Raw genomic sequence first — 15503 nt, forward strand, 5'->3', positions numbered from 1 at the left:
CTCGTGGGAGCCCAGGGGACAGTGTGCTCAGACATCTCAGAGAAGATGGTCACTATGGTTAGCAAAGGATATTTATTTAAAATACAGTACGTTTCCCACGCACTCTTCAGTTTCAGAATGTGTTCTTATATTGTTTAAGAGCAATAACCTTTCTTTTAGGGATGAGAGAGGTCTGACTATGTATATGTAGCCCAGGCTAGTCTAAACTCGGGCTCTCCTTTCCTTACCATCCTGAGTGGTAGGTTATATGCATGCCACCGCCTTGCCTGGCTAACATACCTTTTTAAAAATTTAGCCCTTATAACAATTGCTACTCCCGACTAGCCTCTTGAATTAGGCAAGGCCTGCTAGGTTTTATGCTAAATATCTTATATGAATTATTCCACTTAATCTTTAAATATATTCCTAGGAGGTAGAAAAATATGTTAAAATAAAGAAATATAATGTGCACTATATGTCTAATGTTATAGTAGCTTCCACAGTGTCACACAGGTCATGAGTAATACAGATAGAATTTGAACCCTGACCCAGAAGCCTGTACAGCCCTGGCTGTCCTGGAACTCACTCTGTAGACCAGGCTGGCCTTGAGCTCAGATCCACCTGCCTCTGCCTCCCAAGTGCTAGGCTGGGATTAAAGGCGTGCACCACCACTGCCAGGAATCTTGATACTATGGGAGAGTATGGGACTTGGGCCATGAGTCCTGCCTGAGTTCAAGTCCCAAGTCTGCATTTATCAAAATTTAGTTTCCCATATGCGAAATGCCCTCTGCCTTATTAGTAAGACTGAATTTTTACATAGCAGCTGGGAGCATCATTTTAGAGCGAGAGAAGAGGCTGGATGGGTCTTACAGACTGAGGCCAGTCAGGGTTTGGATTCTGTTAATGGCGCATCACTCTGTAGATGTCGGTGTTTTGCAGATGGGAACGAAGGCAGCCAGATGGGCTCAACAGTCACTGCTGCGGTCATCGGGGTCATCGTGCCCATAGGTGAGTGTGGTCCCAACCAAGAAGGGCAAAAGGACTCTTTGCCCAGGGTTCGGGAAGGGTACTAGAGGGATCAAGAACTGTGCGTGCTGCTCGCTTCAGTTTGGGTTCTTGCCTGGCACACAGCGCTCCTCAGCTTCTGGCCCTATGTGAACATCCAGGTGCACCTCCCTGCCCCCCTTCACGCCCCACGCTCACGTGGAGACCAAATGAATGCTCCCAGTTGGTGTGCCCTGCTCACTACTCCTAGCAATGGCTGCCGCACGATAGGGAATTGTGTGCTTGTTAACCGAGGAGCTAAACTAACTGCTTTTCATTTCTTAAGGGGAAAAAAAATCATCCTGTCTCGTTTTCTTTCTCCTTAGTTCTCAATAGACATTTATCAAGCAGCTACTGTGTGCCAAACTCTGATAAGGAAAGGGAAGGTAGTTAACGTAGAAATAAGACATGCTCCTATCCTGTGAAAGTCTGGTCTTGATCTAGCAAGATAACTCAGCGGGGGGCGGGGGTGGGGGGGTACGCTTGCCACCAAGGCTGACTACCCAGGTTCTATTCCTGGCACCCACATGGCGGAAGGAGACTTGGTTCTGGCAGTGTGCCCTCTGATCTCTACGCGCGCACACACACACACACACACACACACACACACACACACACACACACACACACCACCTTGTAGCATGCATGCCTCACCCCACAAAATAAGTAAATACATGTAACTTCTAAAATAACCGGCAGGAGAAGGGACACATAGCACAGGTGAGCTCATTGTGACATGGCCAGTCCCGAGAGTAAGCTGGGGCTACTTACTCCCCAGCGGGAGTGCCGAGGAATCACTGTAGTCCAGAAGGGAAGGGACCGGCAAGGCTTCCCACTAGAAGTGACTCTTGAGCTGAGGAAGCCAAGTGAGGAAGAGTCACGAGCTGCACAGACAGCACTTGCAAAGCCCGGAGTGGGAGAGGTGTGGGAAAAGTCGGGGAGGTGAACCGGAGTTCAGTCCGGCAGAGCAACCCTGGTGAAGACTCAGAACCTGGGGTTCACTCGTTCTCTCCCGCGCCCATACCCACTTTTCTCTCATACCTTACTCGTGTCTTAGCGGTGTTTTTGAGTCAGATTGCCCATTTTCAGGCTTATCTCCTGTCTTAGGGGGAGAAAGGGTTTCTTTGGCTTACACTTCCATATGGCTGTTCATCACTGAAGTCAGGACAGGAGCTCACAGAGAGCAGAGGCCGTGGAAGGGGTGCTGCTTATTGGATTGCTTCCGGTAGCTTGCTCAGCCTGCTTCCTTCCTTCCTTCCTTCCTTCCTTCTTTCCTTCATGTTTTGTTTTATTTTGTTTCTGTTGTTTTGTTTTCCAAGACAGAGTTTCTCTGTGTAGCCCTGGCTGTCCTGGCATGAGATAGAGATTTAGCTGTTTTCTTTTGTAATTATATCTGTTCTAATCTGTGACTTTTTTTTTCTATGTGTGTCTAGATTCTCCCAAACCATATTTAGAGACCCATCATTTCCTTCTGACTTGAGCGATCGTCTTTATTTACATGTAGTATGTACATGCCTATACATGCTGCCCTGTGTGTTCCCCATCACCACCCATAGACTAGCAACACTTTGTGAAGTGCTCGTCTTGTAAACACTTTCTAAAGTGCTTCCATCTGGCTTCTCTTCCAGATGAACTTTAGAATAGTTGTGCCACTTTGTAAAATCTATGACAAGATTTCCATTGAATTGCTTTGGATATACACTTATGTAAGGGGAAGTCACACATTTACAGTGTCAACCGTTCCGTTCTAGGACGTGACGTCTCTAGTCCAGCCTGCACTGTGTCCTTTAGCAGAGTCTGATGATGGATCATACCGCATCTGGCTGCTTCTTGCTAGGTTACCGCAGGATTTCTGTAACTCTGCTGCGCTGCTACAAATGTGCTCATTCCCTGGCACCTCCTAATTGGTTATTTATTTGGGGAATTTGTTTGTTTGTTTGTTTGAATGGGTGTTTTGGTTTTTTTGGGGGGGGATTGTTTTGCTTTTGAGACAGGGTTGCAGAAACTCTGTAAGCCACACTTGCCTGAGCTAACTTGTAGTCCACACTGTCCTTGATCTTATGATAATCTTTTTGTCTCAGTCTCCTGAGCGCTGGAACTGTCTGTAAGTGCAGAATTCTAGTGTGTTACTGCTTAGTTAAAAAGAAAGCTATTGAGTTTTTATATTGATTCTGGATTACCTAGATTATTTCTTTTCTTTTTTTTTTTTTTTTTTTTTTTTTTTTTTTTTTTTTTTTTTTTTTTTTTGTCTGTTTGGGTTTGGTTTTGGTTTTTCAAGACAGGGTTTCTCTCTGTAGCCTTGGCTATCCTAGACTCACTCTGTAGACCAGGCTGGCCTCAAACTCACAGAGATCCGCCTGCCTCTGCCTCCCGAGTGCTGGGATTAAAGGCGTGCACCACCATTCCTGGCTACCTAGATTATTTCTAATACTCTTTTTGCCCACTTCTCTAGCACTCTTAAGTTTTCCTCATTGCTATCTTTAATTATGGTTAATCAGACAGAGACCCTTCTATAGCACCCTAAATAGTTTCTACCGATAAGCTCAGAACCACTGTGCACTTTGGTGGTCACAGTCTTAGACGCTCCCTTCCTGTAGGCCACCCTGGGTCATCTCTGAGGGTCCCACGTGGCCCTCGAGTTCTTGCCCATTTCTATCATCTTGATCTGACTCTTTGCTTGCACTTCCACCAGCCCCAAAAGACCTGTCCTTCACGTTAGAATAGCATGGGTCCCTTCTAGGGCCTTGGCTCCAGACCTAGAAGATGCTTCTTCCTTTGTTCTCTCTGGTATTGGGGACAAAGAGCATGCTTGGCCTTGACTCTCTCATCCTGTCCAACAAGAACCAAGCTGCTTGGTATTTTTCACCAGCTCTGAAGCCGTCAACCCAAACCTGTGTTCCCCTTCTCTGTCCCTTTCTAGAGACACTTGTCGCCTGATGGAGCCTTAAAGTTGCAAAGACTTGTAATTTGGAGGGACTGGCTTTCTTAAGGGATCCAGAGAAGTAGCAGCATTAGGGCACAGGTGGAGGCAAACACTTCTCAGCCGTTTAGCATGTGTCACTGAGCACATGAGTACTCGGCATGCGCACGGAGATAACTAAGTACACCCTGGGCTGCAGAGATGGCTCAGCAGTTAACAGCACTTGCTGGTCTGTTTCCCGCCATCCTCGTCAGGTGGCTCACAACAAACTGTAACACCCGTTCCAGGGCAGCGGATGCCTTTTGCTGGTTTCCACAGGGACTTGCACACACGTGTACATAAAAATAATTAAAAAAAATTTTTTTTTGGAGACAGGATTTCTCTATGTTATTTTGGCTGTCCAGGACTCACTTTGTAGACCAGGCTAGCCTCGAACTCACAGCGATCCGCCTGCCTCAGCCTCCTGAGTGCTGGGATTAAAGGTATGTGCCACCATGCCAGGATAAAAATCTTTTTTATTAAAGTTAGCACAGCCCTCAATGGCTCAGTTCAGTTGGGGAAACAGGGGTTTAAAAATAGTATGACTTGGGGCTGGAGAGGTAGCTCAGAGGTTAAGGGCACTGACTGCTCCTCCAGAGGTCCTGAGTTCAATTCCCAGCAACTCCATGGTGGCTCACAACCATCTATAATGTGACCTAATGCCCTCTTCTTGCCTACAGGTGTACATGCAGGCAAAACACTGTATACATACCAATAAATAAATCTTTCTTTCTTTTTTCTTTTTTCTTTTTTCTTTTTTTTTTCTTTTCTTTTTTTTTTTTTTTGACAATGGTGAGCTGGACGTGGTGGCACACGCCTTTAATCCCAGCACTTGGGAGGCAGAGGGAGGTGGATCGCTGTGAGTTCGAGGCCAGCCTGGTCTACAAAGCAAGTCCAGGACAGTCAAGGCTACACAGAGAAACATTGTCTCGAAAAACAAAACAAACAAACAAACAAAGGTGTGAGTTGGGAACGCACCTAAGGGAGCAGCAGAGTCTTCCCAGAGCAGCTGGGAAAGACGTCACGATGGAGGAGTTAGCAAAGGACAGCAGTGGTGAGAGGACCTGAGGCTGGAGAAGACGAGCGCACAGAAACAGTGCTGGGAGGCGGCGACGCTGGGGAGCTGGCAGCGTGTGTGCTGGCCCCGGGCCAGAGCTCCTGCATGTTCAGTGTGATGTGTCCTTCCTCCGCAGTGGTAATAGCCCTGCTGTGTATCAGTGGGTACCTGATCTGGAGAAACTGGAAGCGGAAGAACACCAAGAGCATGAATTTCGACAACCCAGTGTACAGGAAGACAACGGAAGAAGAAGATGAAGACGAGCTTCACATAGGGAGGACTGCTCAGATCGGCCATGTCTACCCCGCAGTAAGTATTCCTCACTAGGAGAGCTCCTTCCCTGCCACCTTTCCTCTTACCCTACACCCTTCCTTCCTTCCTTCCTTCCTTCCTTCCTTCCTTCCTTCATTCCTCCCTTCTTCCCTCCCTCCCTCCCTTCCACCTTAATCAAGAACCTCCCACATGCTGTTCTGGCTCTGGGAAAACACAGACCTACTGAAGCAGGTGATGGGGGTAGCAGACCATAAGGACTGCCTTTTACCTGGAGGGGCTTCTGGGCAGCTAAGAAACCAAATTTTATATATATATATATGAATTCCAACAGCTCTGCATGCCATTTAAAGGCCAAACATCACATTAGACAGCAAGCATTCCGAAGTAATGAAGGAACACATTGCTTCCCACGTAGCTGGTGGGGAGTTAGAGGTGCTAAGTGTCATGGGTGGAAGTTGGAGAAATCTGTCTTTCTAAGAAGCTCCCCCCCCCCCCCCAGGCTTGCTCTCTTCTCCCATAGTCTCCTGGGCTTCTCTATCCACACACAGTCCACTTAACCTTCAGCTTAGTAGTTAACCTGTTAGACCATGAGGTTCCCCGAGGGCAGGATCTGATGTGGTTAGTCTGTTTTCCTGGGCTTGGCAGAGCACAGCTGGCTTCTAACAAATGCTGACTGATTGAGCTGTATGGAAGCACAGCAAGGGAGCTGCTGATTATGTCGGGGGAAGCCGGGGCACATAAAATGACTCATAGTAACAGATGAGCTGTGTCTTCTTTTAAAAAAAAAAATAGTGATTTTTCAGGTAGGGAAGAACAGAGCTGACATTCCAGAGTCGCGTGCAAAGGCTTAGAGGCACAAAAGAGCGCGGCCCGTTGGGGAGCGAGGATTGTGAAGGGTGAGAGGAGGTGTTGTTGTCCAGCAGAGTCAGGGGGCTGAGTATGACCTCAGAGGCCATCCAGTCCGTCCCCCTGTCAGGCAATCAGCAGCTTTGATCGCCCACTGTGGGCAGAGCCCTGTCTTGGGGAGACCAGAGACTTGGAAGACCCAGCCCCTGCCCTCAAGGAGCTTTTTGTCTTGCCGGGGGAACCAAGGTCACAGCCGCACCACCTCCCGAAGAACCCTCTTTCCGAGCTGCCTGTCGTCAAGTGCAAGGTAGGGCAGCGCCACTCTGAGCCTGAGGGGCTGGTGAGTGAGGGCCTTAAACCTAGGCAGGCACAGCAAATCCTAGAAGGCTCTCTGGTTTTTGGAAGGCTACAAGGGTAAGCTTGATACTGGGACAGAGGAAGAAGAGTGGGCTCATCACGGACCGAGGACGTGGCATGTGGAATAATGTCACTGAGTGTGTGGCAGGCAAACTGCCGCTGAGGCTGACTGTGGAGGGGAGACCTATGAAACGAAGCTGAACAGTGTTGTGAAGGTCAGCAGATGACCTTGAGGCTCCTTAGCCGTAGCCAGTTCTAGGCCAACAGCTTTTTAGAGACCAGAGAAGGCTCCAAGCCTTGACTCCATTCCACTGGTAAATAGCCCTGTGGTTTGGTCTTCTTATCTTTACCAGCGCAATGGGAGTGAGAACTCCCATCTCTGCCTCCTGAGGTTATAAAGTTTAAGAGGATCTTGTAAACTACAAATCGGTCTGCACTAAAGTATCGCCATAGAGAAGGCAATGGTGGCAGTGCAGTTACCCCTGGTTAACAGAAAGCCCGTGCGACAGCACTGTGCCCACTGCAGAGGAATGGAGAAATGGAGTAGGCAAAGTGGTGTTGGCAGGCATCCCCTGTGTATCAGACACTGGCTCTCTCAGGGCTTCGCGTGCCCTTCTCTCATTTAGTCTTCACAGACGCCTTTGGAGGAGATAGAATTAGCTTCACTTGCCGCGGAGAAAACCGAGACCCATAGGATTTTAATAGCTTCCCCGAGATCATAGGCAGAAAGTGGCAGGACCAAGATTAAACTCTAGGCGGTGTGCAGAGAGGCCCCTGCCCTTTCCACTCTGTCACGGGGTACTGTCCCACAATCTCTGGAAATCAGAAGTTCTCGACCACCTGTCTTCTCCTGTCCCTTGCTCCTGCTGCTCTGCTGTCGCTACTGGGGCCTGTCTCTGGCCTAAAGAATAGGCTTAGTGAAAATAAGAGGGTGGCCCGACAGTATCACTGTTTGTAAAGCACGGCCAAGCGGGCCTGGAGAAATTAATAGTAACGCAAAATTAACTTGCAAGGCAATGGGTTGTTTTTGCCAAGTTTTGTTGTTGTTTTGTTTTTGTTTTTATTGTTTTGTTTTTGTCATATGTAGCCTGTCCAGAGATGGGAAAATGCTTCTTTTTATGCTGGTTAAGTTTGACTGGGCTACTCCAGACACCGTACTCGCTAGGTAGCATGTGAAAACTCTAGATAGGTTATTTCGCTTAGTTTCTCACCAATCCTATGAAGCAACTCTAGCCTCGGTGACAGCTGATGAAGCTAAGACTTAGAAAAGTGAAAAGAGGCTGTCCCCAAATCATGTAGCTTTGAGAAAAGTAACGAAACGAGGGTCCATGCAAGGAAGGTGTCCAGGAACTGGAAAAGTGGCAGTCAAGGCTCTATCAGGACGCGCTAAGGAATGTTAGGTGTGGATCCTGGAAAAGGGATTTGCTTACTCAAAAAATAAGTTTTGGAGTATTCTTGTCCAGACTCGGAGACTAATACAGAACCAGGAACGTGAGACTATATAAATCACATCCAGTAGAGGAAAGAATTTTAACCCTTAAGGGAACAGAGCCATTGGTTAGCCGTTTGAGGCAGAAGAGAGTTAAGCATCCTGGAACTGGAAATGAGGGACAAGGCGGAGAGGGACTGAATGCGATTGCTTGTATTGCTTTCAGTGCTCTTTTATCAGTTCAGAGGGGTGCAGCGTGGTACCCACCTAATTGGGATCTATATTCTGGAGATGGGTGCTAAGAGCCCAAGAGTTAACGTTTGAACTTAAAGAGATAGCTCTCTTTAAGTTCACCCAGCTTAAACTCCCACAAGGGACCAAAGTTTAGACGTTTGCTACCTTTCCTTCTGAAAAGACAGAACAAATTGATGGGGAAAGCTACACTTGTAGATCCTACGTGGGATCCACTGTAGTTCAGCTGTCGGCTGTGTGAGCCAGGGTGGTGTAACTGAGCCTCAGCTTCCTCACCTCTAAAATAAGTAAGATAAGTCTTGTCATTGGTGGTTTGGAGGCTATGTGAGCTAATCTCTTTAAAGTAATGTCGTATCTGGTGCTTTTGTTGATATTCAGTAAAGACTGCCTCTTATAGATCTAATGACAATTCCTTTGGTCTATTTCCCCAGCGAGTGGCATTAAGTCTTGAAGATGATGGACTGCCCTGAGGATGGGACCACCCACTTCGTGCCTCATGGAGATCAGTCCTATGCACTGCTCGCTCTGGATGGTGTGTGACTGGATGAATGCCATTTCTATATATGGGTCTGTGTGAGTGTGTGAGTGAGTGTGTGTATGTGTGTGTATGTGTGTGTGTGTATGTGGGTGTAACTTTTTTTAAATTTATGTTGCGGAAAGGTAACCACAAAGTTATGATGAACTGCAGACATCCAAAGGATGTGAAAGTTTTTTATATGTATAATGTTTTATACACTTTTTAACTGGTTGCACTACCCATGAAGAATTCGTGGGACAGCTACTGCTGCGTGACTAACATGATGTACATAACCAAACGGGGGCCAATGGTACAAACTTTACTCATCATTTGAATACTATATTTACAGAGGATGTTTGATTTGAGGGCTTTTTTAGGTTTGAGGAGCTTGGGGGTTTTTTTGTAAATAAAATTATGCTTTGTGGCTATCCATCAACATAAGTATAAAAAGAAAGAACACATCAATTCCCTTCCCCATTTAGATTATTTATTAACATATTTCAAAGTGAGGCTAGCTCTATAAATAATTTAGAGAAGAGAGAGTATTTATTTTTTGGTATGATTGGCCCACTGCACAGACTCTGTGTTTATGTATGTATGTTTGTATGAGAGGGGGAAAAAAATCTGTAGAGAAGAGGCACGCTTATGACTATTGTTTGAATACATAAAAATAAGATTATTTTAAAACAGTCCACAAGGAGGGGTATCTAGTTTTCAGAGACACCTTCAGAAAACCTTGCTCAGAACATAGATGCCACGGGTTCGTACAGACATGCGCTGGGAAAGGTAGATCTCTTCGCCTCTGCCTGCTCCTGAGGCCCCGGGTTTTTAGCTCCTCCGTGGCCACCACGATGCCCTCTTAGGCTTTCTCTTCTGTGGCTTAGGTCAGCGTACAGATGCTGCACAGTGCCGCGAGGCCCCGGGAGCTCAAGATAGCAGAGCTCAGTGCGTCCTTCTTTTCAAGTTCAGCTCTTAGTGAGGACTCAGGTGCCTCTAGAGCAGTGGTTCTCTACTCCATGGGTCGTGACCCCTTTGCAGGTCAAAAAAACCTCTGTCACAGGGGTCGCATAAGACCTTTAGAAAACACGGATATTTATGATTCGTAGCAGTAGCACAATTACGATTTTGAAGTAGAAACAAATGGTTGGGGGGGTCACCCCAACATGAGGAACTGTACTAAGGTGTGGAGCATTAGGAAGGCTGAGAGCCACTGGTCCAGAGCTAAGTGACTATATTTCTCTGATTCCCAAGTTTACTGTCAGGACTGGGTCAGGCACTGAACCTCTGAATGGCTGCCAACGAGGACAAAGATTTTGGAATAGGCTTGGTTACATCTGCCCCTCCATCCCCTTGCTTTCTACCATTTTCTCAAGTAGGGGAAATATTTTTGAAATAATAAACATGACCCTTACCACCGTATGTTCACATGGATAAAGCATAAGTCCAGAATGGTGACCACATCTAAAGTTCTATTTGGGGGGAAACCATAAGAGATATTATAGCACCTCAGGCATGTGTGCACACAAGGGTTTGTTTTACTGCTTTATAAATAAAAGGAAAAACTCTGGGTATTTATATAGGTTTTTCTTCATTATGAACACATTTACTTTTTCTGGACCTTGGGGTTGGGGTGGGGAGAAATGCCCTTTTCTGTCTGTCTGGAATCCACTACTGGGTGCGTAGTCCCACAATCCCAGAAGGAATTCAGTCCCCACTAGCTTTCTCTTCCAAAGTGTGGTCTTTCCGTGACTCTGCCGCTCTGCCAGTTCACCGCCAGCTAAATGACCAGGGACAAGTACGACCCGGAAGTATTTGGCTTAAGTGTGAGCAGACAGATGCCTAACTTTGGCACACCTGGACCGGGATGCTTAAGAAAACACCTCCCTGTTCCCCACCCTCCAGCTTCCCCCCAAAACCAACGGAACTTGAGTGGCTCACCAGCGTGACGCTCTCTGAGTTTCCAGGTGGATGTCTGGAGTTCTGTAATCCTGTTCCTAGGAGCTTGCTCTATGTCAGTCATGTTTTCCTAACCTTTAAAAAAAAATGGCTGTGTTCTAAGCTTGGCCATTTTGTCTGTCAACTTCCTTTTGGTATGCATTGTATTGATGGCCCTGAGGTACTCACTGGAGAAATGCACTGACCTCTGACCCATCCCGAACAGTCTTAAGAACAGGTGGCCAACTCCTATGGAGCTTACTCACCACCATTCATTCAAGAATGGAAAGGAAAACCAATTATGACTAGGGGGGAGGGAGGGTGAAAGTGAAAGAATCAAAATTTACACAAAACAAGCTTTTTTCTCCTTTAATCTGCCTCCAAAGAAATTGAAATAACTGTAGTTATTTCATGATACACATAGTTTCTGAACTTTTAGTCAGATCCTAGCCTTCAAAATAAGGCTGAAACATACAGTCTAGGGTTTCCAAACGATTATTACATTCACAACTTAGACACCCTGTGTTTCCCGATGGAGTCTGAGAGCAGAGACTGTGGAAGCAGCCTACAGCAGACACCCTGACAAACACACCCTGGCAGTGGACCAGAAGCAGTCCAAGGAGGCAGATCTACTCTCTCCTATGCTGGAAAACTTCTTGAGCCACATTCTAAGATGTAATCCAAATTTTCTGTTGCCTTTTGCCCCGGTGCATATGTATCCACAGCCAATAAGAGCCGGGAGGATGCTTAGTGGTAAGTCAAGAGAGCAGAATAGTCAACAGTACTTATTAAAAAATGAAGCCAGCCCAGCTCGCCCTTCTCCAGAAGACAACTTTGGGCTGCCTGAACATCCTTGCCTCCTCAAGCCTGCTTCCTCTTCCACGGCTGTCTGTCCAGTGAACAGATGAAGGCATCAACAGAAGTGGCCTTTCCAAAACAAGAAACTAAAACTGTTTATTCTTCAGAGTGTGTGTGTGTGGGTTATAGAGACAGACCGAAAGGGCTCCTGGTGTCATTGAGTAAAAATGGTGAGATGGGATTTAAATTGATGGCAGTTAATACTGTTGAGCCCTCCAGTTAGTCTTACGTTTTGCAACAACGTATTCTCTAAAACTATTCACTAGTTGCTCTGTGCTAGGAACTGCAAACATCAAAGATCAGTTAAATGCTTTTCCCCCTTCCAGAGCTCACAGCAGTAGAAGATACATGCATGTGGGGAAAAAAAAATAGGAGGAAGAAAGGAAAGAAAGAAAGGTAGATTTCACTTAGAATACTCCCAGGGCACAATGAAAGAGATGGCCACTTTTCCTGAAGAGATAGAAAACCGGGTCTTCATGGAAGCGACCGAAGCCAAGTCTTAAGTGTGGTGTTCAGCCTGCTTCTGGCAGAGGCGCCGAGCTGCCACCGAGGCGTGACTCTGTTGCAGGGCTTTGGGGAACAACACGTAGTTCATTTTACCTGGAGCAAAGAACTCCAGGAGGGTTGGCAAGGAGTGAAACTGAATGAAAGACAGCCGCAACATAAGCACTTTATGACATGATTTCTGACGTAACTAAGCAGACACTTCTTTGGTCATTTACTGTGTCCAAGGCATCACGGGGAACGTACCGCCAGCACTTTGCAAGCACGGCACCGTCCCTCCTCACGCTTTCCAGTGGCCACAGGGAAACGCTGACTGCTTTTTATTGATTTGAGTCAGATTTTGATATGGTTAGTGAAAACCAATGTAAGGGCGGTGGGATTTTTCAACAGAAGCCATGTTCCTTTTGGATGTTCACGAACCACAATGAGAGAGACACAGAATCTGGAGAGGGTACCCCAATCACAGCACAGTCAGGTGCTACTGGGTTCGGGAGAAAACAATTCTAATTCCACAGATCTACAAAGATGCTCTCGTCCCGCTACATACCATTTCATAAAGTCATAAGTCAGCAGTTTCAAAAGATATCATTTCCTTCCCCACAGACGCATGACGATGGAGTGTCAGAGTCTCTTTACACTGTATTTTTAGGGTATTTGGGAGTTTTCAGCATATGAAGAATTTAGAAGGTGGAGGAAAATTACAGCTTCAATTTTTCAGTTAATTAAAGGAAGCTTCATTCAGGCCGTGCACCATGTGCACAGTCTTAAGAATCAGCAGGAACTGCATTTGCAAACACTTTGTGCTGTAAAAAAAAAAAAACAAAAACTAATTTTAAAAAAGCTACCTGTATAAATATATATATATATATATATTTAAAGACAAGGTTTTGATACTTTTTTTTTTTTTTACAAAAACTACAAGAGAAGACTGTACAAACCACACGATTTTAAAATAGCATTTTGTTCTACACAAGCTGTTAATATGAGGGGTAAGGTACTGGTTTGCAAACTTACACTATCCAAATGGGTTTTCTTATTTGTCGCCCCACCCTCCAAATTACCATATTTGCTGTAGTAATAGGGCATGTAAAAAAAAAATGTTGGGTCGGACTAACCATTTCTGCTCTTGTCATGTCACTCTTGAGTTCTGTTAGATTCTGGACTCAGAGCCTCAGGAATCTAGCTTTTTCCTGAGGCGGGGGGACTGAAGGAGGTGTGTTCCATTTCACTAGCTGTACTGACGTCATCTTGGTGAACTGAAAACCAAATGTGGACATTTGTAATAAAAAATCAGTACACTCTTTCTAGAGAGATTAAATTCATTTTTTAAAATCTGTTTTGTTTCTTTGTGGTGCTTTGATGGGAGGAAGATGTGAACCATCACTAATTAACTTCTTAATGAATACCAAATGGTTTAGTCACGTGCTGTAGCTGTCATCTCGGAGGCTTACTGCCTCAATCTGCTAAGCTAGGCCTAGTCCTGGAAGCTTCTAGCCTCTATACGTTGTAGGCCAGGCCTATAATCTTTTTAGCCTCTTAATAAGCTTACCCTTTCTAGTTCTTTCTGGACTTTTACTAGCTAGTTCAACTCGGCTATTTTTGGCACAAACTCCTCTCCAAGCTGACTAATAATTCAATCTCTCAGTTTCTCATTGAATTGCTCTACTGGGCCTCACACTAACTCTAGCCATCAGTACTGATCTTCTGGCTTGTTCTGTCTTCAACCTCTCTCTAAAGCTCTCCCAGTAAAAACTGCCTCTGGATACGAATTGAACTGCCACAAATTCAGCCCTTCTGCACTGCCTCACAAATTCACTGACCCAACGGAGCTGACTGGTCTGCATACCTCTCTGTCCCCCAAGTGCTGGGTTTAAAGACGTGTACCATCACGCCTGAACCTAAGCTTTTCTTTATCTGAAATTTGCTCTATCCCAGGCTGGCCTTGAACTCAAAGGTCCCTCGTCTCCTGAGATTAAAGGCACATCTGTATTCCAGCCAGAGTAGCCATGTGGCTGCATTAAAAACTCCTCTACCATCCCCTGCACATTGGTCGTCATCGGATTACTACTCCCGTGGATTACTTCAACTACCTGTCTCAATGTATTATATACTTCTGGCCTTTCTAGGCTAGCTTACACGGCACCCAGAGTGACCTTTCTAAAATGCAGCAGGAACTAGGCACGGTGGTGGCACGGCCTTTAGTCCCAGCACACCAGAGGCAAAGGTAGGCGGATATTTGTGCTCAAGCCCAGCCTGGCCCACATAGTTCCAGGCCAGTTAGGGCTACACAGTGAGACTCTTGTCTCGAAAAACAAACAAACAAACAAAAACCAGTGGCAGGGGAGAGAGTGGTAAGGGGGCTGGCTCACCTGATATAAAGATGTATGTTAATCTTCTATAATTAGACCTTTGTTGGTTTTACCTACTCAACCTTTTAAAATTCCTAGCCAGAAAACTTTTCACAGCGGTCAACTTTGGCTCTTGAAAATGAGCCTCATGGGTAATGGTCCCCAATTTGACTCACCTACTTTTTGTAAAAGGGTCTCACTTTGTGGTCCTGGCTAGCCTGGAGCCTATCATTAGGTAAAATAATAAATGGCAGAAAAGGACATTGGCTAAGTGCAGGCAAGCTCCAGGCAACGTGGATTGGGGAAGGAGTCGTTGAAACAGTTTTCTTAAAGACTTTATTTTTTGATACGGGCTTTTAGTATGCAGCTGCTGGTCTCAAACTCCTGACCCATAGACGAGGCTGGGTTTAAACTCACAGAGCTCTACCCGACTCTGCCTTTGAAGTGCTGGGATTAAAGGCCTTGGTTACCATGCCCAGTCCTGACCAGGGTATTTTTTTTAGAAGCTTCAATGCAACTGCATACCACCAAAATGCAGCGAGTCGCTAAGTAAGATGATAAGGAGCGGGAATCCAACACCAACTTACACAATACCTATCCTAGACACCAGTGAGCCCAGAAGACAGGAGAGATGAAAGGCAGCTTGCTGGTGAGTGGCGATGCTCTGGAGGAGGAGGTAGGCGCGTCACAAATTCCAGCTCATAGCTGGGCGAATCATTTTGCTCCATTTTACTATGGAGACTCACCTGCCCTCAAGCGATCTCAGTGTGAATAGCCTCATTCGTTCCACTCACTTGGTGTTTAAATTGAAGCTAAGCCCTGACTGAACTCTAAAGCGCAGTGTTGGGACTAAAGATCTCCAGGTGGTGGCGCACGCCTTTAAACACGGGAGGCAGAGGCAGGCAGATCTCAGTGAGTTCGAGGCCAGCCTGGTCTACAAAGTGAGTCCAGAGAAGCCAGGACTACATAGGGAGACCTTGTCTCGAGGAAGAAAAAAAAAATCCTCCAGATGCAGTTTTAGTAGCCCACGCCCTTCCAGAACCCTTGACTTCCGGCGCGGGGATGTGGAGCTCTTCATCTTGCCTCGGGACAAGGGGGCGTGGTAATCTCGGTCCCGCCTCCGGAGAGTGGAAAACCTGTTACAG

General features: G+C 46.1%; 1 protein-coding gene across 11 annotated transcripts in view; it reads left to right on the top strand.

Annotated features, from left to right (window-relative positions):
* Positions 1-13346, top strand: part of LRP8 (LDL receptor related protein 8) — a 75454-nt gene extending 62108 nt beyond the window's left edge. For 7 of the 11 annotated variants that reach the window (XM_084784540.1, XM_084784539.1, XM_084784542.1 and 4 more), the window contains 4 exons: positions 919-987; positions 5176-5348; positions 6289-6465; positions 8628-13346. In XM_084784540.1, the coding sequence (XP_084640666.1) occupies positions 919-987; positions 5176-5348; positions 6289-6465; positions 8628-8666 (458 nt within the window). In that variant the 3' untranslated portion in view covers positions 8667-13346. The remainder of the gene's footprint in view (positions 1-918; positions 988-5175; positions 5349-6288; positions 6466-8627) is intronic. The other 4 variants (XM_084784544.1, XM_084784545.1, XM_084784549.1 and 1 more) reach the window with 1 other exon arrangement.
* Positions 13347-15503: the final 2157 nt, after the last annotated feature.

The sequence above is a fragment of the Acomys minous genome (assembly GCF_964271855.1).
Source record: "Acomys minous genome assembly, chromosome: 6".
Lineage (NCBI taxonomy): Eukaryota > Metazoa > Chordata > Mammalia > Rodentia > Muridae > Acomys > Acomys minous.